We start from the raw sequence: 27067 nt of genomic DNA, 5'->3' as shown, positions 1-27067 counted from the left end.
ACACAATTAATAAAATAAGTCCTGGAAAATCGAGATGTAGAGTCAAATGAGCTGTGAAGACCTCTTGTATCCCTTCTTCAGATGTAAGTAAGGCTCACCTGAATCCTGGAAAGCTTATGTAATTCTGCTTGGTACTCTCTAAACATTGGTACCTTAAATCCAATCACAATCATGTTTTATACATTTATACATTATAAGTGACCAAAGTTGGATATTTTTGTTTTGGAGTGTGTTTAGAGGTATGGCTTGGGGGGGGACAGGGTTTTGCTGGGACTTTTTTATAGGACCACTGAGGTATTTTATATGCCATGGGTGTGACAGAACCCTCCGTCCCTGGAGAGGCCTGAGAGCCAGCCTCCTCCCTATCGACTATGGGCCCAGGCCTTGTAGAGACTTCTGTGTGTGGATACAGGGGTTCAGTTTCTGCTGATGTTCCCCATGTTTTAGCACTCAGTGTCTCAAAACTGTAATGTCAGCTGGACATCCTGTGGTAGGAAGAAGGCTGATTGTCTTAGCATTGTTAATTGTATAGGTGTGAAATGTTTCCCCTGTTATTGTGTGAGTTAGCCCTTGTCTTAAGACCCCCTGTAGGTATGACTATAAGTGTCACTGCTCCATACCTAATTATCAATTACATAACAGGTAGCTGTTAATCCTGTGAGCTCCTGTTATCCCTGTGTCCTGGCCATTGTCTGTCTCAAGACAATTATATGTCTATCGTCATTCCACGTCTACGTCCCCAGTTAATGTAATTATTTATGTCTCGTGTCATCCTGTCCTTCCCCCGGATATTGTGTTGCAGGATTTGATCTAATTACTTCCTTCCTGACATGGTAATTAGATCATGTGATATTTGTCTTGCCCCTTTTCTACTTGTGTATATATAACTCTGTATTTGTCTTTAATAAAGGAGTCCTGTTTTCACCTCAACATGAGTGTTGCCTACATGTTTGGGGTGGGCTGTAGCCCCGCTGTGTATCTAAGCTTTGGATAGCCACAGTGCCAATGCAGCTACGGTGCAGCAACGTCCCCCCTTCTATCTACAACGCTGGTTCTGCCCGACGCTGAAGGGGTTACTTGTTGGTGTCCCGTCAGGAGGAAGCAACGTTTGGCAGGAGTACCCAGTCGGGGTACAGGTCGGTCCCGTCACAATGGGTTAAAATCATGTGGTGTCTGTATACAAAGCCTACAGAAGAGGAAGCAGTGGACAATGTAGACGCCACACTGCAGGGTCTATTAAAAGTTGGAGACATAGCTAGTGTAGTGCACTCTGGACCTCTGTGTTGGTTATGCTGTAAATATTTTTGTATTCTTAAGTATTGTATATACAGTATCTCACAAAAGTGAGTACATCCCTCACATTTTTGTGAATATTTTATTATATCTTTTCATGTGACAACACTGAAGAAATGACACTCTGCTACAATGGAAAGTAGTGAGTGTACAGCCTGTATAACAGTGTATATTTGCTCTCCCCTCAAAACAACTCAACACGCAGCCATTAATCTCTAAAACCTTGGCAACAAAAGTGAGTACACCCATAAGTGGAAATGTCCAAAATTGGGCCCAAAGTGTCAATATTTTTTGTGGCCACCATTATTTTCCAGCACTGCCTTAACCCTCTTGGGCATGGAGTTCACCAGAGCTTCACAGGTTGCCACTCCTCCATGACAACATCACGGAGCTGGCGCTCCCTCACCTTCCGTTTGAGGATGCCCCACAGATGCTCAATAGGTTTTAGGTCTGGAGACATGCTTGGCCAGTCTATCACCTTTACCCTCAGCTTCTTTAGCAAGGCAGTAGTCGTCCACTTAGGGGTGTACTCACTTTTGTTGCCAAGGTTTAGACATTAATGGCTGTGTGTTGAGTTATTTTGAGGGGACAGCAAATTTACACAGTTATACAGGCTATACACTCACTACTTTATATTGTAGCAGAGTGTAATTTCTTCAGCGTTGTCACATGAAAAGATATAATAAAATATTATACAAAATTGTGAGGGGTGTGCTCACTTTTGTGAGATACTGTAACTATATACACTACTGGTACCCTACTTCTTTCTTCCACCTCACTAAAGTACTTAAGAGTTTGCTAAAATATGAGTTTACGGCAGTAGTAAATTCAAATTCACTAAAGCTAACTCACCTTAGCACCCACATGCCTCCTGCTCATATTAATGAACTGTAATTAAAAAAAATACCCTATGGAGTGCCTTTTTCTCACCACCTATCTCATTCCCAGCTAGAAGGGAGGGGTTAAAATAAGAAAATATCCTACAGGGAGCACCTCCCTCAGCCCAGTGGGCAAGGGGTAGGGGCATGGATATTTTAATGGTAATTTATGTTAATCCCCAAACCATATCCCTGAAACATTACTTACAGGTTTCCTAAGGCTTTGAAGGACTTGTAAGTAAAATTTGAAGAAAAAGCTGATGGTCAGAGTCTTCCTATATTTCACCATTCCACCTGGAGCAGAGGGTGGGAGAGAAACATCACCGAGGATCTGTTGGAAGGCATCATTTAGCATATCTTCATCCCAATGCCTGCCAGGAATAATAACAAAGGATGTAGCAGTTCTTTATATCCTACATAGATATCAAGCTGTACAAGAAGATGAGTACTATGTTTTTTAACATTGGATATTTGATCAATAGGATTCAAATATTTAAAGTGAATGTACACTGTGCCTGATATTGCACTATATATTTGTTTTTTTTCATGTATACATTCAGGTCAAACGCGTGTCCCATATCAATGCCCTCAAGCTGTACCATGAAAGACCTGCGGATATCGCGGTCATATGCACCCCTTCCTTTACTGAGGAAGGAGATAAGGCGTTGCCGACACAAAAGCCTCTAGCTCCCTCGATGAGGTCCAAATCGGACCCACCCTACAACTCCAGGAGGTCACCACATTAAGAAAGATGCTCCAAGCCCATAACCCGCTCTTCTCCGCCCTCTCTGGCATAACACACTTAGCCACCCATCCCATAGAGACCCCCTGTCAGACATCACTGCGCCAACCTGCTTACTGGGTACCTGAGGCAGTTAAGGGACACATTCACAAAGAGCTGTTATCCTAGTCCCCCAAAAGGAACTTAGCGAAAAGACTGTCACAGATGCTTACCTCATGCCCCGAGTAGACAACCTCCTTGACAAAGTGTCCAGGGCCAAATGGGTATCCACCTTTGACCTAATTTTGTACTGGCAAATTCCCCTGACCGAAGACACTGCCCATAAGTCAGTGTTCATCACTCTATTCAGACTGTACCAGTTTAAGGTCATGCCGTTCGGGAAGGTAGCCCCGGCTGGTAGATCAACTCCTTGGGGGGCTGCAGGAGTATGCATGTGTGTACCTGGACGACATAGTGGTCTTCAGCAGCTCCTGGAGGGAACCAAGTACTAGCAGGCAGGGATGATCAGACCGGACAAATGTCAGCTAGGTATGGGGGGAGGAACAGTACCTAGGATACCGAGTGTGTGGGGGGAAACAACAAGCCAACCCTCCCAAGATATACAGTAAAGTCCACTGGCTGGTGCTATAGATCAAAAAAAAGAAAGTTTTTGGCGTTCTTTAGGTACGGAGGGTGTGAAGAACCATGTCTGAGCTTCACTGTTATTATTTGATATGTTAATTACCCTCTTTTTGCAGAGCTGTTATAACCTGTGTATTGTGTAAATAAAGAGTTCTGTTTTAACCTCAAAGCCTGATGATTAAAGGAAGTGCTGGTCTGTGACTGCTTTCTTCGGACAGCCACAGCGTGTCCGCTTACTGGGAGAGGGAAGGAGCTGATGGGTGGATGTGTCCAGTCTGGGGCACAGGTCGATCCGTCACAGAGGGGTATTACAGAAAATTCGTACCCCACTACAGCTCCATAGCTAAGCCCCTGACAGACTGCCCAAGACAGTACTGTGGTCCCTCGAGTGCAACCAAGCTTTCAACCAACAAAAGTCTGCAGCCATTGAAAAAGAGTGCCTCAACCCTACCTCTATGGAAATTAATTCACTATTCTTAGAGACCACAACCCCCTGGTCTGGCTCAACTGGGGGAGCGGAAACAATGGACGTTTGTTTTACGGTGGAGTCTCATGCTCCAAACCTTCAACTTTACAGTACAGTACTGCCCCTGAATGATCAACTTCTTGTTGATAACCTGTTTGTCTTTTCTAGAAAACCGTGGAACTCTTAGGCAGCCAGCACAACCTTAGCTGAATCCACTGCGCCCCCTATTTTATAGTGTAAACATATCACCACAAGATACCCAGAGATGGCTCCAGCCTGGCTGCCAAACAAAGATAGCACAGGCAGAAACTCCATTGTATAAACTAATCCCATTAACAGGATTGCTGCCAGGGGGAGATTCAGTAGCTGAGGGGGATTAAAGGTTGGGTTGTATACATACATCTGTTTAATGTTAATGCAATTATGTTCATATATAAGGCTATGTTTCACAATAATAAAAATTTTCAATTTGCTTTTCACAATCATGGTGGTCATGACTACTTTTATGATCTAAGACAAAGATCCATCTATTAGCCTCCTGAGGCTGGAGGCTATCCTGAGGGACAGCTGAAGGCAGGGGCGTACCTAGAGTATTTGGCACCCGGGGCAGATCCTGTAAGTGGCACCCCCCCACCAAATGTAAAGACATCTACAAAATTATGTTAAGAATATTTATTGCACCAATTTGTAAACTGTATGTCAACTGTAAACAACAAGAAATCTGAAAAAATAAATTAATAACTTATAAGTAAAATAAATAAGTTTAAATAACATTTACTGAACATATAATAGTGCTTTCTTTAATAACCCTCCAAAAAAAACAGCGTCCACATTGCCCACATAGAACCTGACCAGCACCCAAATTACACACACATAGGACATGCCATCTTTGCCCCCAAACAGCCCAGCATGAGTCAGCATTGTTCCCAAACAGCCGAGTGTACGCCATCTTTGTCCCATAAACACGCTACCTGTGCCATCTTTGTCCCATAAACAGCCTGCCTGTGCCATTTTGTCCCATAAACACCCTGCTTATACCATCTTTGCCTTTTTGACAAATCAACTATACACCTATGATTAACACAAACACTTTTACAGTCACTCACTAATTCACTTTCATTCACACAATTCATTCACACAATCATTTATTCTTTCACACAAATTATTTACACATATTCATTGATGCATTCTCACAAATTCATTAATTCTCTCACTCATTCAAACAATTCATCCACACATTAATCCATTCATTTTCACTCTCTCATTCTGACTCTTTATTTCAATATTCTTGCTACCCTCCTTTCTCCCTATCTACCCATTCTCACCCCCTTCTCCCTATCTACCCCCTATCCCCCCCGTCTCACTCCCTTCTCCCTATCTACCCTCTCCCCCCCTTTGAAGTTCACTTACCTTTCAGGAGTCCTGCGGTGGGGGTGCAAGGCCTCTGTCTCCCAGCTCTGCCACTGTATGGAACAGTATAGAGTGATGGGAGTTATGATGTACTTTAGAGCATAATTATAAAATGAAAAAGACACTGGAAATGGTACAGCATAACACCCATCACTCTCACACATTTACCAATCCACATTTACCAATCCACACTTACCAATCCACAGATTCCACACATACCAATCCACAGATTCCACATTTACCAATCCACACTTACCAATCCACAGATTCCACACATACCAATCCACAGATTCCACACATACCAATCCACAGATTCCACACATACCAATCCACATTTACCAATCCACAGATTCCACACATACCAATCCACAGATTCCACACATACCAATCCACAGATTCCACACATACCAATCCACTCTCACTGTCACTCTCACTGAATGATTTCCTACCTTTTCTCTTTTCTTCTTACAGCAGTAAGCTCCTTTTCTTCCTTTTCTTCTGTCTTCTTCGCTCCTCTTCTGTCTTCTTCCGGTTCAGAGGGCACGGACGGCAGTGGGCGCGGCTTCAGTGTTGTGCGCCGGGATCTGACAACAAACCCCGGCGCACAGCAGCAGTTGCTGCATGGATCGCAAGGGAGCGGTATCGGAGGTCTTTAACAGACCTCCGGCTCCCTTGAGTGATTTTAAAGGGAACAGGCTTAAAATCACTCAAGGGAGCCAGAGGTCTGTGAAAGACCTCCGATACCGCTCCCTTGCGAGCCTTCTCCTCCAGCGGCGGACATTACTGTCCGTCTCTGGAGGGGTGCGGGCAAGTTGGCACCCCCCTGATGAGCGGCACCCGGTGCGGACCGCCCCCCCCCCCCCGCTAGGTACGCTACTGGCGTTCAGGGTTAATAGGACCTAACTAAGCAGTCCGTTACATATAGGCTGCAAATGATCCTCCCACATACCTTACACACAGTCCAAAGAGGGTTTGTTGGTGGTGGGTGTCCAAACAGCAATATCTGCTATACTGTTGAGGGGTTCAAGGGGTGCAAGGCACCCAATGGCACTGGTGAGCTTAGATGCAGAGGGTGCCTTGACCAGGTGTCCTGGCCTCATATTAAAAGGACCCTGAAGTTTTAGTATTTTGGGGCCCTCTTTCTATCATGGCCATAACTAAGCAACCCGTTACAATGTGTCATTTATTTTTGTCACATGAATTCCATTTCACCATATATTATTTTTGACATTACATGATAACATTTTCATGGAAATAATTTTTTTGTGGGGGGCTTTGATTTTGATATATATATATATTTGTGCACATAAATATTTAGGTGAAAGAACAAAACATGATATAATGGTTTTGTTTTCAACTACAGCATGTATGTATGCTGAACACTTGACTGATGTAAATTTTGCTAGACCTTATCTGTAAACATTAGCTAAATGAGTCTTGGTCCTACCGTCCAATAAGTGCCTTGCTTGTGCTCTTCGCATAAATGGTGGTAGACCCAATGCCTCCATAGAATATGTCAATTTTCTGAATGATGTCTGTGCTTTCTGTAAATCGTACTTTCATTCCAGCATTTACTATAGCGTAAGAGTTTTTCTCTCTCAAAGCTTGCTTAAAGGCTGCTACACACTCATCCTAGGAGGGAAAAAAAAATATATACTAGATTATATAGCAGTCATTAAAATCATGTACACCTCTTTTTTTCTCTCTCTCTCTTCCTCCTCCCTCTTTTTGTGTCTCTCTAGCCTTTTTCTTTATCTCCCTCCTTTTTTTCTTTCCCTCTCTTTCATGTTTTATTCTTGTTTTTTTCTTAACTTTTGTACTTACCATACTGCTTTTTTCTTTTCTTTCACTCTCCCTTTGTTCTTTCTTTTTATCTCTTCTAAAAGGGGCAGAGTTGGCACAGACAGGCTGTTAAGGGGGGTGGAGGTGGCACGCACAGGCTGTTAAGGGGTAGAGGTGGCATGCACAGGCTGCTAATGGGGCAGAGGCAGACTGCTAAAGAGGCAGGCTGTTTTAGGGGCAGAGTTGGCACAGGTAGGTTGTTTTAGGGGCAGAGTTGGCACAGGCAGGCTGTTTCAGGGACAGAGTTGGCACAGGCAGGCTGTTTCAGGGACAGAGTTGGCACAGGCAGGCTGCTTTAGGGGCAGAGGCCTACCACGTCAATGGCTGGTTTAGTGTATAGTGATGGGAGTTACGAATTACCACCATCAATTTCTGACTCAGTATATAGTAATAGGAGTTATGATGTACCATATCTGTTCATTAAATGTTTTATTTAAACTTTATTTATAAATTAACAATTTATTTTTTTCAGATTTTTATTTTTTCCAATAAACATACAGTTTACAAATTTGTGAAATAAATATTTTTGCCAACATAATTTTTTTTTGTTAGGGGTGCCACATACTGTATCCACCCTGCCTCTGGCAAGTGGTGTCACAATAACACCACTAGACTCCCTATAAACCTGTTTTTATTTATTTTATTATTTTTTCCATTTAGATTTCATATATTTTTTATTTGGTTTTGTTTTGCTTTTTAGAAAAAAAATCTCCTCTGTAAGGCTTCTTAGCCTCATAGTTCTGAAGGCAGGCTTCGGCAAGGAAAAGGCAACCAATATGGTTCAGCACTATTTCCAATTAACATCTGGAATCAACAAGAATCTGCAGCACAAGGGCTAGCACAAATAACAAATGGATGGTGGAAGGCTGGCATCACGGTATACAAACTTTGTTTCAATGTAGTCACCTAACTATGTAGAGATTTCTAGATGGGTTGAGAAAAGACTGCATCAAGCAGAAAGCTGCTTATCTTCAAGATGTCTCCAGACTTGAACAACCTGCTCAAAAACGTTATTGCATACTGAGAGATAGTCATTAGAGCTGTTGCAATGTACAACCAAACAGATGTGCTAACATTTTTGCAAGCAATTGCTTATTTGTCTTATTCATATGACTATTATTTTAAGCATACATGCTTGGCATTATCAAACTGAAGATAGTTCAGTTACTGTTGTTAGTTGGCTCTACAAGCTTTCAGGTTATGGTTAGTTACTATTTCTCTCCCCACCAAGATTGCAACGTATGTCAGTGGGAAACTAGGGGAAATGTCAAAATGAGGGTGTGACATGGTTCAGAAAAGCGTTCTAGGATTATTAGTCAAAGGGCATTTGGTCACTGTAGTGTAGTGATAAAAAAAGTCATCCAGTTATCCTGTAACAATACCTCTAGTCCCTAAAGGGATTAGAATGATTTACTGTAATACATGTTTAACCCTCAACATAGGGTATCATCTTGTGTAACTATTCGTGCCCTCACACAGGGTTATCGCCCAGTGAAGGAGTACATAGTGAATTCCGAATAACTGACACCAAGTGGAATAACTATGCCCTTGTTGACCAATTCCTTCTTGGGGTATCTCAACCAATAATGGATGAGCTGGCCCATTGCCAGATCCTTGAAGCACTTGAACCCCTTATGGCACTAGCTCTAGCACAAGTTTGGTGCATCCCATTTCCTAGGTCTACTGAACCCCCTCAGATTATGTTACACACTTCTCTAGACCCGGAACCCATGCAGGATTGACAAGAACTTCATTTACACCACAAGAAATAAATAGACATAGAGCAAACAATCTATGTCCTAGCGATGTGTCTGATCTGACCCCGGACCCTAAAGAGTGGAAAGTACCACTCTGTTTCAAATGGCTTGAAACAGAGGTTCACCACTGCTCCTATTCTGGTTCACTTAAATCCAGAGATACCTTTTATCGTCAAGGTAGATGCCTCCACTGTTGCTGTAGGTTACTCAGAGATATGAGGTCAAGGAACTTCCCATCAGCTTCATTTGTTGCAGAATAATTACGGTGTGGGCAATAGGGAACTTGTCGCCAATTTAATGTGCGCTTGAGGAATGGGGACTCCTTCTGGAGGGTGCCTGCCTTTCATTTGATGTCTTTACTAATCATCGCAATCTAGAATACCTCCAAAGGACCAAACTACACAACTTTACACGGTTCTCCTTCCACATCACCTATAGACCCGGTAGTAAGAATGGGAAAGCAGACCCATTGTAGAGACGGTACAAGAAGACCCGAAGGACAGTCCTTCAAAAGAACTCATCCTTTCTGCTTCCTACTTACCCAAAAAGATTTGATGACCCATTTACGGGAATATTTCTTGTAACCAACACACCCTTCTGTGACCCTGGGGCTAGAGGTCAGGGATGGGTTATGCTACAAGCAAACTCAGTTATATGTCTGTGCGCTAAGCTAGTCTCAGGCTCACATAATACAAATGTGTTATACAAGACCTACCAAACAGGCATGAGCATGCTGCAAATTCAGTGTATTGGCTGTACAGTGTATACAAAAAAAACAAAAACTTGATTTCATAGTGGACTTACCTGAGTCAGGAGGAAACCACAACATACTGGTCTTTGTTGACGGTTTAACGAAGATGCCCCACTTTATTCCTACTCCACAACTCCCAACTGCCAAACTGCCACCATATGCATACAATCACGTACTGTCCGACAGAGGATCACAGTTTACTTCCCGCAAGAGGTTACGTGTCCAGCAAAATCTTTCCTCCAGATATAACCCACCGCCAGACAAATGGCCAAACCGAGCATGTAAACCAGTGCCTTGAGCAATACTTACATTGCTTTACAACTCAATCAGACTTGGTATCCTTACTACCCCTGGCTGAATTTGCATACAACAACAGATGGCACGCCATGACAAAGCACTCTTTATGTATGGGTATCACCCTTCTGACTTACCTGGCACCACCTTGAATTTAGCAGCCCACGTCCCTGCACTACTTTGAAGGTTCCATCCCCTTCACCATAAGAAGCTCACCCAATGGGCTCCAGGAGGTTGCCTTTGGGGAAGGGGTACTGTCACATCTCATCTCCATTCTCCTTCATAGCTGATGTAGGCTTCTTCCAGGAGGTAGGGCTGTATGAAATGATCTCATCAGAGGGATGAAAATTCAAACATAAATCCCTCTTTGTATTTTCTTTGCGTAGCTGTTAGCTGGTACCTGTATCAGTAGCCTAGCACTTACTCTGCTTAACCCATTTTGATTACCTGGTGTACCTGATCTTTGGCTATCCCTATTGGACTACATGACCCCAGGCATTCTGGTTTCCACCTTGACTTTAAGATTTTTGGATTTAATCCTTTATATCCTGATGCCAAGTTGTTTGCATACTATCGTCCAGTCAATTCTTGGGGCTCAACCCCTGGGTGGTATTTTTTGATCCGGCACATACACAATTTAGCCCCTGCTTTTAGGAACCCCGGACGCCTAGAGCTACAATTTAGTGCCACTAATAAAATGTTATTAAAATATGCAGATTGAAATAGAGTAAATAACATAAGAATTTTTGGCCTCTGAAGTCATTACAAATTCAGGAGGGCGTTTTATCTCTGTATATATAAAAATTAAATAGTTCAATTTATTCCTACAGCAAGTAAAGTGCTGGGAAACAGAAGACCAAATACACACACCAGGACAGGCTGTGCCACACTGACACCCAAACACACACACCAGGACAGGCTCTACCTCACCGACACCTAAACACACACACACACCAGGACAGGCTCTGCCACACCGACACCCAAACACACACACCAAGACAGGCTCTGCCACACCGACACCCAAACACACACACCAGGACAGGCTCTGCCCCACCGACACCCAGACACACATACCAGGACAGGCTCTGTCACATGACACCCAAACACACATACCAGCACGGGCTCTGCCACACCGACACCCAAACACACACACCAGGACAGGCTCTGCCACAACGACACCAAAACCCACACACACACCAGAACAGGCTCTGCCACACCAACACCGAGACACACACACCAGGACAGATTCTGCCACACTGACACCCAAACACACACACACACACACACACCAGGACATGCTCTGCCACGTCGACACTCAAACACACACACCAGGACAGGCTCTGCCACACCAACACCCAGACACACACACACACACCAGGACAGGCTATGCCACACCGACACCCAAACACACACTTCAGGACAGGCTCTGCCACACTGACACCCAAACACACACACACACCAGGACAGGCTCTGCCACACCGACACACACACACACCAGGACAGGCTCTGCCACACCAACATTCAAACACACACACCAGGACAGGTTCTGCCACACCGACACCCAAACACACACCAGGACAGGCTCTGCCACACCGACACACACACACACCAGGACAGGCTCTGCCACACCAACATTCAAACACACACACCAGGACAGGTTCTGCCACACTGACACCCAAACACACACACACACCAGGAAAGGCTCTGCCACACTGACACCCAAACACACACCAGGACAGGCTCTGCGACACCGACACACACACACACCAGGACAGGCTCTGCCACACCAACATTCAAACACACACACCAGGACAGGTTCTGCCACACTGACACCCAAACACACACTTCAGGACAGGCTCTGCCACACTGACACCAAAACACACACACACACCAGGACAGGCTCTGCCACACTGACACCCAAACACACACCAGGACAGGCTCTGCCACACCGACACACACACACACCAGGACAGGCTCTGCCACACCAACATTCAAACACACACACCAGGACAGGTTCTGCCACACCGACACCCAAACACACACACCAGGACAGGCTCTGCCACACCGACACCCAAACACACACCAGGACAGGCTCTGCCACACCGACACACACACACACCAGGACAGGCTCTGCCACACCAACATTCAAACACACACACCAGGACAGGTTCTGCCACACTGACACCCAAACACACACACACACCAGGACAGGCTCTGCCACACTGACACCCAAACACACACCAGGACAGGCTCTGCCACACCGACACACACACACACCAGGACAGGCTCTGCCACACCAACATTCAAACACACACACCAGGACAGGTTCTGCCACACTGACACCTAGACACACACCAGAACAGGCTCTGTCACACTGACACCCAAACACACACTTCAGGACAGGCTCTGCCACACTGACACCCAAACACACACACACACCAGGACAGGCTCTGCCACACTGACACCCAAACACACACCAGGACAGGCTCTGCCACACCGACACACACACACACACCAAGACAGGCTCTGCCACACCAACATTCAAACACACACAAAAGGACAGGTTCTGCCACACCGACACCCAAACACACACACCAGGACAAGCTCTGCCACACTGACACCCTGATCTGGATGGGCTAAGTTACAAAAAAAAGTATTTTCAACACTGCTTTGTCGCTGACCCCTTCATTTTGTGTTTTTTGCCCCTTTGTATATTAGCCCCAGCCAGCACTATGTTTATTTATGCCCCAGCCTGCCCCTCGCTTTACTATTGATTTATATAATGGCCCCTTATGTATTGATGCCGCCGGCCCAGATAAAATACTGCCCTGACTAGATAGTAACATAGTAACATAGTAACATAGTTCATAAGGTTGAAAAAAGACCAAAGTCCATCAAGTTCAACCTATATACATATTGTGTCCCTACTGTGTTGATCCAGAGGAAGGCAAAAAAACCCTTATGAAGCAGATGCCAATTGCCCCATACCAGGGGGAAAATTCCTTCCCGACTCCAAATATGGCAATCAGAATAAATCCCTGGATCAACGTTCTGTCCCTATTAATCTAATATCCATAATTTGTAATATTATTGCTTTCAAGAAACACGTCCAGGCTCCTTTTGAACTCTTTTATTGAGTTTACCATAACCACTTCCTCTGGCAGAGAGTTCCATAATCTCACCGCTCTTACTGTAAAGAACCCCCGTCTGTGCTGGTGTAGAAACCTTCTTTCCTCCAACCGTAGAGGATGTCCCCTTGTTATAGATACAGTCCTGGGTATAAATAGGTCCTGGGAGTGATCTCTGTACTGTCCCCTTATATATTTATACATAGTTATTAAATCCCCCCTAAACCGTCTTTTTTCCAAACTAAATAACCCTAATTCTGATAATCTTTCTGGGTACTGTAGTCCTCCCATTCCCCTTATTACTCTGGTTGCCCGTCTTTGAACCCTCTCCACCTCCACTATATCTTTCTTGTACACTGGTGCCCAGTACTGTACACAGTATTCCATGTGTGGTCTGACTAGTGACTTGTACAGTGGTAGATTTATTTCCTTGTCGTGGGCATCTATGCCCCTTTTGATGCACCCCATGATTTTATTTGCCTTAGCAGCAGCTGCCTGACACTGGTCGCTACAGGTAAATTTACTGTTAACTAAAACTCCTAAGTCCTTTTCCATGTCAGTCGTCCCCAGTGTTTTCCCATTTAATACATATTCCCAGCCTGGATTTTTCTTCCCCATGTGCATAACCTTACATTTATCTGTGTTGAACCTCATCTGCCACATCCCAGCCCAAGCCTCCAACCTATGCAGATCCATTTGTAATTGTGCACTGTCCTCTATTGTGTTAACCACGTTACAGAGCTTAGTATCGTCTGCAAAGATTGATACTTTACTATACAATCCCTCTACAAGGTCATTAATAAATATATTAAAAAGAATAGGACCCAAAACTGACCCCTGTGGTACCCCACTAGCAACAGTAACCCACTCAGAGTATGTACCATTAATAACCACCCTCTGTTTCCTATCACTGAGCCAGTTACTTACCCACATACACACATTCTCCCCCAGCCCAAGCATTCTCATTTTATGTACCAGCCTTTTATGTGGCACCGTATCAAATGCTTTGGAAAAATCAAGATATACGACATCCAGCGATTCACCCCGATCCAGTCTTGAGCTCACCTCCTCATAAAAGCTGATTAGGTTAGTTTGACAGGACCGATCCCTTGTAAACCCATGCTGATATGGAGTCATACACTTATTTTCATTGAGATACTCCAAAATAGCATCTCTTAGGAAACCCTCAAACAGTTTACACACAACAGAAGTTAAACTAACAGGCCTATAATTCCCCGGGTCACTTTTTGTCCCCTTTTTGAATATTGCCACAACATTTGCTATGCGCCAGTCCTGGGGAACAGACCCTGTCACTATAGAGTCCTTGAATATTAGAAATAGGGGTCTGTCTATTACATTACTTAACTCCCTTAGAACGCGGGGGTGAATGCCATCTGGACCTGGTGATTTGTCTATTTTGATTTTTTTTAGGCGCCACTGCACTTCTTCCTGGGTTAGACAGGCGACATGTACTGGGGCAGTTCTTTCATCCTGCTGTATATTACCTGGCATTTCATTTTCCTCTGTGAATACAGCAGAGAAGAATATATTTAATAGATTAGCTTTTTCCTGATCCCCATCTATAACTTCTCCCTCATTACTTTTTAAGGGGCCAACGCTTTCATTTTTAACCTTTTTACTATTTATATAGTTAAAGAACATTTTGGGGTTTGTCTTACTCTCTTTGGCAATGAGTCTTTCTGTCTCCACTTTTGCTGCTTTTATCCTATTTTTACATATTTTATTTTTTTCCCGATAGCTTTTTAGTGCTTCCTCACTGCCTTCCTGTTTTAGTAGCTTAAATGCCTTTTTTTGCCATTCATTACCCCCTTTACATTTTTATTTATCCACATTGGTTTTCTCTTGTTCCTGACTCTTTTATTCCCATACGGTATGTACCTTTCACAGTGAGGATGGTTCCTTCAATGAGTCTATACATCCCCCATACTGAAGGGCAGCATTTTATCTGGGCTGGTCAGACTTCCCTCCCTGCCTGGACCTTGTCTATTTTAAACATTGTCATGCCTACCTGCAGCTGCTAGTAGCCACCCTTCCCTCTAACGAGCACCCATTTAATTAGTTGGGACTCTGAAGATGAGAGGGACGCTTTTTAAGAACAAAAGTGTGGTTTTAAATTCTATTATCGAAATTGCTCCCAGGAGAGCAATTTTAATTGATGTTGTTTTTAAAGGTTTTAATGTTTGTCTTTTAAATGTATATGCTTCACCAGTTAGGAATGAAAGAATAGAAATATAAGAGCGGATCTCCTTCTTTGCCACAGGTTCTTCCCTTCTAATAGTTGGAGGTGATTTTAATTGTATATTACTGGGCAAAAATAGTGGAGGGGATGAGAACCAGAAAGTAGATATAACTTTTTACCATTATTATTATATATTATTGATTTATATTGAAAGATGTGTGGAGGCATTTAAAACCTTCTGACCCTGGAAATACAGATAGACAGACAACCTTTATGTTGTCTTTCTGGTTTTAATCTCCAGGACGTTTTTTTTAGACTTTTAACTCCTAACAAATCTAAAACTAGGAATGATCTGTGGAAACTGAATTTGTTACTAACAACTCTGGAATAATTTGAAAGTCTCATATGAGTGATGGCGGTTCCAGAAAGACTCAAGTCAGAATTTTTCAACTGGTGGCTGGCATAAGTAAGAAAAAAAGAGAGCAAACAAGTTTTTAAGGATCTTAATGTGTGTGTACAAACTCTTTTTACGTTGAAAGAGGCTGGTGTAAGCAATAGTGACAAACTGATTTTTAACTTAAAGAAGGAGATTAAAAAGGTTTTAGATTTTAAAGGCTTTGTCGTCTGACGCAGTCAGAGTGACTTCGTCATCAGACTGAGTGAGGAAGTCATAAGCCTCCTCAGTGCTGAAGACATGTTGTGCCATCACACACTACACCTACCTACCCAATTTCTAAAACCCTACACTATCCCCAATTCCCTCTAACCACCCACCAAACTAAACTCAACTAAACACTGCAGCTCTGCACGATGCTCTGTCCCTCTCTCTCTCAGATGGAGGAGAGAGGAAGAGCATCTGCAGTAACGGTCACACGATCGCTGTGATTGGTCATCACAGCGACCGTGTGACGTTACGGCCGGATGTGTGGCACTGGGGGACTGCCAACTGTAACAGTTTACCGGCATTCATGCCGGTAACTGTTACAGGTACCTCATCTGAGTGATAGGGTAGCCCAGCAGGGTCTAGACAGACCCTACAGGGATACCCTGTCCTCCCGTGAACTTCCAGGGGACGTCAGTAGTGACGTGACCTGGAAGGGAAAGCCCGATCGCGCGATCAGGCATTTCAAACTGTAACAGTTTACCGTCATTCGTGCCGGAAGCTGTTACAGGAGATCGGGCAGCAGAAAGCCAGCAATGCTGGCTTCTGCTGCCAGGGGGGAGTCCAGGCTGTCAAATGACAGCCTGATCTCCTGTGCAGTGGCAGGGATGCGTCCCTGACGCTGCACGAAGGGCTGGACGTCCCGGTACGTCCATAGGGGATTGAAGGGGTTAATTGAAGGGGTTAATCAATGGGTTTTTAAAGCTAAGGTGAAGCAGGGTTGTCCGCTTTCACCCCTTCTTTTTGTCTGTGCCATTGAACCCCTTTTAGCCCTTCTATGAAAAGATACGTTTATCTGGGGCGTCCCCATCCCGAGAGCTCTGGGCTGCATGGATGACATTAATGTATATTGCACAACCCCAAAGACCCTGAAAAGAGCTGTAAATGTGCCTCTGGTTTTAAGCTCAATCTTAACAAATGTGACTGTTTTACTATTGGTGTTTGGGATGGCGGTCAGACACCTGGTGTCCAGACCGAAAGTGATTATATTAAAATTCTGGGAGTCGTTTTTTATTATGCAACTAATGATGATAGACCATTGGATATTGTTTTAGAAAAATTACACAGCAAAATAGAATTATGGCAAACTCAAAAGAATTTTAATCAAGCAATACTCTTACCAATTATGATGTCTTGGGAGTGGTAGCCCCCCCCTCTCTCTTGGTTGTACACAAATACATTTATGTGTGTTTATTTTATGTTTTTCTGGAACTCAAGAAGTGAAAAGCTAAAGAGAGAAAGCTTGCAAACAAAATGTGAATGGTGGGGAGATGCCTGATGTTAAGCGTGTTTTATATATAAATATTTTTTACTATGTGTTTAGAAAACTTTTATAAATGTACCTTTGCTTTTTTTTATGCTACACGGGTGGTCATATTTTTTGAAAATATAACTTTTACTCACTGTCTCTTAACTCTCCTGTGCTTTTAAATCTGCCAAACCAGTATGTCATTTTAGAGAAAACAATAAAATGTTATCACCTCCAAGATTTCAGCCTGGATATTTTATCAAATCAAAAGAAGTTGACTACTGCTATACTATCAAAATAACAAACTGAACATGTGGCACAATACTCTCTCAAGACTCTCTCCAGAAGAGTTTGGCAGAATGTATGTCGCCACTTTCTAGCCAACTCTCAAAGAGATCTTGCATTTCAGATACAGAAGAGGTCTTGGTACCACCGCTAAATGCCTCAGAGATCAGTGTATACAAGATGAGACAGTGTTGCAAATATTTTGGAAAAAGCAAAAAAAAAAAAAAAGCTTTTAAAAATGCAGCCTTAAGTTTTTAAACTATACAGTTGTTTTCAGGGGAGGGCCTGACCTCCCCTGAGTTAGCCCCCATATTAAGAATTTTAACAAAATATCATTCAATTTGTTAGATCTTTGTCAGGTTAGATCAACTGTTATCGATTATGATAGCTCCGCGTTAGATCAGGTTTGATCAGACAACACTAAGATATTGTGTATTTAATGAGGGGGCTGGCCAACCCCTATGTATTCCAATCCCCCGCACACAAAATAGGATTAGATCCGGAACGATCAACAGTTTTTTTCGTTAGATCTATCATGCAGGAGGTGGTATTCACAATCCTATTTTGTGCGCGGGGGGTGGGAATACATACGGGTTGCCCCCCCTCAACTGAAATTTTTTATTTTTTTAATAGATTTTGAGTTGAGGCGGACCAACCCGTATGTATTCCCATCCCCCGCACACAAAATAGGATTGCAAATATAGCCTCCTGCGTGATAGATCTAACGAAAAAAACTGTTGATCTTACCGGATCTAACGAATATCTACCAAGATCAATAAAAAAATTCCAAATTTCAGTTTAGGGGGCCCAACCTCTATGTATTCCTATCGTCCGCATACAAAATAGTCTAGGAGCTGAGAGGACCGGCCAGTGGCTCCCGCTATCCGGACGAGCAGGGGTAACGGTACCCCCCTTTTTACGGGAACCATGGCGATCGGGAGCTGGCTGGAGCGTTCTGAGAGAAGTTCCTGATGAAGTCATAATAATTGGAGAACTCTACGAACCGTTGTATACCCTTGATTTTGGAAGGTTCTTCCCAGTCTTTGATAGCAGCTAGTTTGTCAGGATCCATTTCTAATTGACCAGCTGATATAATATAACCCAAAAACTTTACTTTGTTGGTTTCAAATTCATACTTTTCAGCTTTGGCATAAAGTGGATGTGCTCTTAACTTTTGTAATACTTGTTTAACGTGTTGACGATGTTCTACCAGATTTTGTAATAAATCAATATGTTGTCGGTATAGACCATAAAATGAGATAACAACATCTCGAAAAATGTCATTCACAAAGTTCTGGAACACTGCCGGGCATTGCATAATCCAAAAGGCATAATGAGATATTCATAATGCCCTACCTCTTACTGAAAAGGGTCTCCTTCTTGAATACGAATCAAATTATATGCCCCTCTGAGGTGAAGTTTAGTGAATATAGTAGCATCTTTGAGTTGATCATAAAGTTCTCTTATGAGGGGGAAGTGGATTCTTTATGGTTATCTTGTTTAATCCTCTATAATCGATGCATGGATGAAAAGATCCATCTTTCTTGGAGATCAAAAAAGAAGCCGGCCCCTGCTGGGGAAGCTGAAGGTCTGATAAACCCCTTTCTTCAATATATTGAGCCGAAGCTTGATTTTCAGGTTGGGACAACAGGTACGTGTGGCCTTTGGGAGGGTTAGTACCTGGTAATAATTCTATAGTACAGTCATACGCCTGACGTGGAGATAAAGTTTCTGCTTTTCTTTTCGATAACACATCCAAATAATCCCAGTACTGAGAGGGTACTAGGTTTTGTGGATCTTTTGCAGGCAATTCCAGCATTAAAGTTAACTTTGCAGGGGTATTGCAACAGTTTGTTGGCATTATTTACTCCAAGCCCTCCTCTCCAGTCGATACTGGGATTATGTTGTTGCAGCCATGACATTCCTAGGATGATCGGTATATGCGGACTGAACAATACATCAAATTGTATTTCTTCCGAGTGGGGTATTATTATTATTATTTATTGTTGTATAAAGCGCCATCAAATTCCGTAGCGCTGTACAATGGGTGGACAGGACATAACAAGTTGTATGTAACATAACAATTTGACTTACTGAGACAACGGGTGAGTAGGGCCCTGCTCAAATGATTTTACAATCTAGAGGGATTTAGGGTGTATTACACAATAGGTAAACGTGCCATTGTTAGGGATGGACCAGCCACACTAGTAAAAGTATTGCAGGAGAGGGACTAGGTGTCATGATCCCCATCCGAGACCCAGACGGAGTTACTCACCTAAGTACCTGCTAACCGTGGTTTCCGGATCCAGCACCGATTCTCCTGCTCCTTCCTCGGTATCTTCCCGCATGGCTGGTTCTGGGCGCGCATGCCCCCACTTCACTTTATCCGTCCCTGAATGGAGACGGTGCGTCGATGACGTCACACACATGGGCGGGGCGTCCTCTAGCGGCAAGTTTAAAAACCGACACTGAGCATCACTCAGTGCTCAGTTATTGTTCCTTATTGAGCTCTTGTCTAGCTTGCTGTTTGATTACTGTTGTTGCTGACCCCGGATTCCTTTTGGATTTGCTGTCTTCTCCTATCCCGACCTTGGCTAACGTTTACTGGACTACGTTGTCTTCCGTGACCCTGACGCTGGCTAACGTTTACTGGACTTCACTGTATTTGGTGAGCCTGACCCTGTCTATGCTTCCTGAATTAGGGTTATTCTGCTTACCAGACTCCTCCATCTCCCAAACCTTAAACTAGGAAAGGTGAGCTAAAGGACTATGGGAGGGCATTAATGTGCTATGTTGTAAGCGTCCTTAAAGAAGTGGGTCTTGAGGGATTTTTTTGAAGGAATAGGGGCAGCCCTTGAGAAATCTTGTAAGTGTGCATGAGAGATAGAAATCAGAGGAGAGGACAGAAGATCATCGGATGAGCGGAGAGACCAGTGAGGAGTGTATTTAGAGATGAGTGAGGAAATGTAAGTAGCGGAACTGCTGTGAAGGGCTTTGAAAGTAAGAGTCAGGATTTTGTGTATACCCACAACCGCCCTAATAATCTAGGTTTGTAGAGAAACAATTCCTGTTCCCAGTGGAGACCTGTCCAAAGCAGTTATGGAGGTTTTCTGAGACTTCTGCTGTAAAGGAATTTCATTTTCAAGAGCCCATGTCTTGTCTATAAATGTTATGCTGGACCTAGGACAACACAGGTGATGCACCCACTATGCAGACAGTAGCGTAGCCACAGAACGAAGGGCGTAGGTAGTAAGTCCAAGGCAAACAGGCAGTACAGGGTCAGCGGCAGAGAAACCTAATCAGGAGATTCCAAGGTCAGGGCAGGCAGCTCAGGATCAAAGTCGGGAATCAAAGCCAAGGTCTGGTACACGAACAAAGTCAATTAGAAGCAGGAATGTACAAATAACGAGAACCCAGAGCAACACGCAAGTGACTCTTTGAACGGGCACTGTATGACTTAGGAGGCAGGTTTAAATAGGATAAAAGGCGGGAAAAAACGGACAATAGGAAGCGTGGTGACGTCATCGCGACCGAAGCACACGAATGGCGTCGGCGCAATACACAAAAACAGCATCTGTGTGTGCTACACCCGTGAGTGCTGGCATACATTAACCATATGACCTTTCTGGCGGCAGTATAAACACAGTCCCAACAATCTACGGCGCTGCTTTTCTTCAGAGGATAGATGGAGTACGGGACCTATTTCCATAGGTTCAGCAGCAGAAGGAGTAGGTTTAGTGGGTGCAGGAATAGGAGGACATGCCGGTGGCCTAAACTGACGTGGCCTTCTGTCCTGTTCTCTGTCTCGTTCATACCTCTTCTCCTGACCTCGGGCTTTCAACCGCAGGCACAGGGCTATAAAGTTTTCTAGATCAATCTGTTTTGTATGCTAGTGTGCAAACTTCGACAGCATACTGGGCCACCGTTCCCTGTTGGATCTCCATTAGGTTGGACCCCAAACGGGTTGACTCCGTAGTCATTCAGTTCATTTGGCCCATCGATGCCCTCCCAAAACTGGTGCCCCAAACAATCTGCCCCTCCAATCGCAGTACTTACCCGCCTGACCTCTGCCTCTCCAGAAAAACATAACTGCCACTGGAGAGAATTGTCAGCTGGTGGGGAGATGCCAGGCTGGCAGGGGCCCCTTCAATCCAGGATTCTGGGGACCACAGGTGGCGACCACAGTCTCATCTACCTGCATGGGATACATGTCCCCCAGTGCTGGTTTTGTACCATCCTCTGGTGGAGGGACCTCTGGTGAGGGAGGGCAGAGGCCAGCTGCGCTCTGATCTGGAGAAAGCTCTTCTATGGGGTTTGCGGGGACCTCCAGTGCTGGTAGAGAGGGGCTGTCCTGCCTCTCTCCTGTTGCCAGGCTGCGGTGGTCTGAGCGGGCACTGTTGGAGTATCACGGTCAGACTCAGGAACAAAGGGAAGGGGTGGGCAGAGACCAGTGGTGCTCTTCCCCGATGCCAGTGCATCTGCTGGGGAGTGGGGATCTGGGCCAACTGGACCTTACAAGGTTGCTGTGGTCAGGCTCGGGAAACAGGGAAGAGAGAAGGCAGAAGCCCTCATGGCACCTCTTCTGCTGGGTGGGTGCTAGTGGACACCACAGTTCCATCCACTACACCCAGAAAACATTCTTCCTTTTGCTGGGAAGGGAAGCCAATTGCATTCCCTCCCAGATCAACATCATCAGATGTAATATCAATTAAATCCACAATCTCTGGATCTGGTTGTGGTGTAAAGTCACATGGCTCTGGTATTGTATCTTGGTTAGCTGCCCAGTATCCCTGTGACTGAGGGGTGGAGACCGCAGTCCCATCCACCCCTCCTGGGTCACCATCCTCAGATGAATACGCCATAAAGTCCAAAAAATCCAGGGGGCAGTAAAGGGATTAACAGTACAATAGGGTCCCAACCTCCACTATCTATTACTGGCTGAAATCAGTTCTAGGGATTGGCCAGGGTAAATGTCTGCAGTGGTGGAACTGGGGGGGGGGGACTGACATACAACATTAAACTAAAACAATGGTGGTCACTCCCTGGTTGCAGATCCTGACTGTCTGCCAGAGATAATCCCCTCAGCAAGTGATGAGATGATATACTGCTGGGGGTAGACACACAAGTCTTTACAAAGCCAGGGCCCATAGTCAGTAGGGAGGAGGCTGGCTGTCAGGCCTCTCCAGTGGCCCCAGTGATGGAGGGTTCCATCACACTTTCCAGTTCTGCGGGATCCATATTAGAGGGCCTGTGATAACTGTAGTTTTCGGGCAGGCTAGAAGTTGATCCTCGCTGCAAAAACTGAATAAGGCAGGCAACAGAAAACTCAGCAACCGAAGAGGCCGAATAAAGAATGGGGTTACACAGCGGGCAACAGAATCACTTGGCAGCGGGCAGTAGAACCATGACCAATAGTGGTCAGGAGCCAAGCCAAAGTCAGGAAAAATAAGCAAGGGTCAGGCCAAAGAGTAGTCTGGGTGACGTAGCACGGTTCAGGGCAGGCAGCAAAACAGCGGTAGTCAGGAACAAGCAAAATTCAAAGCCAAAAGGTTCAGAGATAATCAAAATGCAAGTGAAGTACTGAGGCACTATCACAGGCAATGTGGACTACAAACTGAGGGTTTAAATATCCCTCCAAGCTTCTAAACACCCACACACACCAGGACAGGCTCTGCCACGACACCCAAACACAAAAAAGACAAAAAGTATTTCCCACACTGCTTTGTCGTTGATCCCCCCCATTCATGTTTTGCCCCTTGTGTATCGCCCCCAGCCAGCACTATGTGTGTTTATGCCCCCAGCCAGCCCCTAGCTATAGTATTGATTTATGTAATGGCCACAGCTGCCTCCCTTGTGTATTGACGCAGCCAGCCCTGATGAAATGCTTCCTTGCAGAATGGAGGATGTATATCTGACTAGTTGGTTCCTTCCATGAGTCTATACATGCCCCATACTGCAGGGCAGCATTATATCTGGGCTAGTCAGCAATATGTAAAAGTGACATGTGTCTTGGAAAACATGGCCAATGTGGTCACCCTAAAGCCAGCCCCAAGTTGTATATTTATTCCACCATCCAGCAGTCCCCCTTTAGTATTGATTTACGTGATGCTCCAGCCAGCACCCCTTTGTGAATTAATGCCTCCCCCTTTAGTATCATGTCAGCCCTGGTACCCTGATTGCATACACAGGATCTGCTCAACACTCAAATTGTAAGCATAGGACTTGCCACCTTTGTCCCCCAAACCTTTGCCACCCTGTGGTTCATGGGGCCGCATCTGCGACTTCAGTGCGTGGCTGCACGGCCATTTAGTTTCGATTTGGGGCCCCTGCAGCCCGGCCCCGCCCCCCTCTGGTTGTTTTATATGGCCTTTTTACTTGTCCCACAGCTGACCAGTTGCATGTTTTATGATAAACTGAAGCCATTTGTAAGGCAAGGAATATTTTAGTGCTTAAAAAAAAAAAATATATACCCTTCCATTTGTCTTAAGACGGCTTTAAGCAACATGTACACACAGTTTTTAAAGGATTGTTAAGGCATGGCTCCATGAAAGCAAATAGATTTTGTTCTTAAATATATGGAAGATTTTACTTGGAATCGACTGAACGTTCCAAAGACTGGTTTTATGTATTTATTGTAATGTCCTAGTTTTATGTAAAATGTTTTAATTCATTTTTTCATTTTAAACATCATATCCTTATTGTATTATATTGTACTGTTACATATAGCTAATAAAATACTGCTTCCTGGCCCTGTGCTGTTCCTAGTAGTTCTCTTTTGGATTCTACCCTGACCTGGCTTGTCCTGACCTTGATCTTGGCTTCTGATTTGGCTCCTGTGAGCTCCTGGTGATCACCCGACTTGTTTTGACCTTGCTGTCAGCTTCTGATTTGTCTCTTGTTCCTGTGATCTCCTGGTATTGACCTGGCTTGCCTGACTACATGTGCCCTGCCTGAGGGTTCCCTGCCTTGAGTCCAGTGCCCCGTGAGTTCCAGCCGTGTTCCTTGTCTGAGGAGTTCCAGTCTTGTGCTCTGCCAGAGGACTCAGTCTGCTCCCTGGCCCCCTATCTGAAGTCTACTCCGTAGTCCCCTATCTGAAGTCCGCTCCGTGGTCTCCTATCTGAAGTCTGCTCTGTGGTTTCCTATCCGAAGACTGCTCTGTGGTCTCCTATCCGAAGACTGCTCTGTGGTCCCCTATCCGAAGTCTGCTCTGTGTTCTCATATACGAAGTCTGCTCTGTGGTCTCATATACGAAGTCTGCTCTTTGGTCTCATATACGAAGTCTGCTCTGTGGTCTCCTATCTGAAGTCTTGTGTATCTTCATTTGCCTGTACCTACCTACCAGTCATGATTGTGGGGTACAGACAGGGCCCTTGGTATCCCCTGCAACTGGGCTCATACCTGACCTGCTTGCCCGAGTCCTTTTCAATGATAGTCAATGATAGTCAGACATGACCACAAATGACAGGCATCACACTTTGTTTCAACTGCAGTTACGGAGGACAGTGGGAGAATGTGTCAAACAGAGTAAAACAATGGAGCGCGGTCAGTCAATCGACGGTACAATGGTACAATAGTTACAGTCTGAAAGAGTACCGTAGACTGAGATGTACAAAAGAAATGGAGATGTCTACATGAAAACAGAATCATATAACCGCAAAGTCAAATACAAAGAAAACAAAAAACAAAAAGCAAGTGCCGCAACCACTCCTAGACATCAATATTCCGTAAAAGAGAAAGAATGTGTCTTGTACATCCGAAGTCACGTATGTCAGAGGGCCATAGATCGGTCAGGGTAAAGGGTAGGTTGAACGAAGGGGCAATTAAAGCTAGTGCATAGAGTGTAGGAGTCCAGGGAAGGTCAGGGAGGAAATCAAATCTTTCCACCAGAACCAACGTCGTTCATATAGAGGAGCTTTGCCCCTTGAGGTCCAAATCAAGTCCTCCATATGGGAGATAAATTACATCCTTTGAAGCCAGGCCTGTATTGGCGGTGTACATTGTTGTCTCCAAAAACAGGGGATAACTGCTTTCGCAGCACTAAGGACATCGAGTCACCGAGTTTTTGTAACGACTGAAGGGTATGTCACTATAATGCAACAGGGCGGCCACCGGAGTCAGTGTGTAGGACTACCGCCCTGAGGACACGTTCAATGGAGTCCCAGAAGGGTGTAACCATAGGGCAGGACCACCAAATATGGAGGTAAGTGCCAGGGCCAGGGCCAGTCGAACACCGCCAGCAGATATCAGGGACCTGCGGCAAAAAGCGGTGCAGGTCATGCGGTACGCGGTACCACCTGACCAGCAGTTTACATTTAGCCGCAATGCATGAACCACAACCCGGTTGAAACGAAGGATTATCGGACAGAGGGAGAAGGGGGGAAGGGGAGGAGGTCAAAAGCCCCTTGGACATATATTTCCGAAGGATCCTGAAAGTTGGGGTAATAGTAAGGTGTTTCACACAGGGGCCGGTTCTGTGTGAGTCCGGTAGCCAGAGGAAGACATGAATAGGTTGAGGGAAGCAGGCCTCCACCGCTATCCACTGCTTGCCCGAGTCCTGACACTGTGCATGTACTATGTTCCATGAAGGTCGGTAAGGCAGTGACTTGTATGGCCAGGGAGATTAGCTAGGAGATATTAACGAACATGAACACAAAGATTCTTCTTGTTGTGCTTCTTCGTGTACGTTTACCCGCGGGCTTATGAGTTTATTGGGTATTGGGTCTGAACAACGAAAAGGCACCATTCGTGTTTGTTTTCATGTTATCCCGAATACGAATGCACACGAATGCATACAAATGTATTATATTTTTTGTTAAAGAGACAAGTACAGGATCTTGTATTTATGTCACAAGAGCTTAATTAAATTATTGAATCCATAAAGTTGCATATTTGAAGGATTCTTTCGTATCTTTATTTTTGTATAGAGTTTGCATATTTTGTAACTAATATATATATATATATATATATATATATATATATATATATATATATATATATATTAAAAGCTATAATTATCCATAAATAATTTAAATATATATATACATATACATATGCATATATTATAAGACCTGAGAGGAAATAAAAATGCAAACAAACCAGGTCTTACCAAATCAAAATAGCCAGGGAACTTTATAGAGGCTTTATACAAACCTTCAGAGAATAAGGGAGGAAAACAGACAGCAATACTTCATTCTCCTTTATAGCAGAGGCACTCAGGTCAGTGAAAAATGAATCGTTTAATAGGATATGCCGCGTTCCTCCTGTCAATATATATATATATAGATGAGTACAATATTAAACAAAGATCTCTTTGGGTAGGGTTGTCATTCTTTTAGGAAAACCTTTATGGAAGATGGACAATTATTCTCACAGTTCTCATAATAGTCTTCCTGCCTAAACTTAACATAAAACAATGATTTTCCAATGCTACATAAGAACCTTAATTTGAATGTATGTGCACCATCTATATCAAACATTTAAAAACACCAAA

At 44.2% G+C, this 27067-nt stretch overlaps 1 protein-coding gene across 1 annotated transcript in view; it reads right to left on the bottom strand.

The window, feature by feature from the left end:
• LOC149274541 (aldehyde oxidase 2-like) overlaps window positions 1–27067 on the bottom strand; it is a 157138-nt gene that overhangs the window by 87705 nt on the left and 42366 nt on the right. Inside the window, exons 10-13 of the mRNA XM_089505361.1 lie at window positions 26728–26837; window positions 6858–7042; window positions 2380–2542; window positions 1700–1726 (exon numbers count right to left, since the gene is read on the bottom strand). Of these exons, the coding sequence (XP_089361487.1) occupies window positions 1700–1726; window positions 2380–2542; window positions 6858–7042; window positions 26728–26837 (485 nt within the window). The remainder of the gene's footprint in view (window positions 1–1699; window positions 1727–2379; window positions 2543–6857; window positions 7043–26727; window positions 26838–27067) is intronic.

The sequence above is a fragment of the Sceloporus occidentalis genome, unplaced genomic scaffold (assembly GCF_023333645.1).
Source record: "Sceloporus occidentalis isolate IW3139 unplaced genomic scaffold, rSceOcc1.0.p SCAF_326, whole genome shotgun sequence".
Lineage (NCBI taxonomy): Eukaryota > Metazoa > Chordata > Lepidosauria > Squamata > Phrynosomatidae > Sceloporus > Sceloporus occidentalis.
This window is presented reverse-complemented; position numbering and strand designations above follow the sequence as displayed.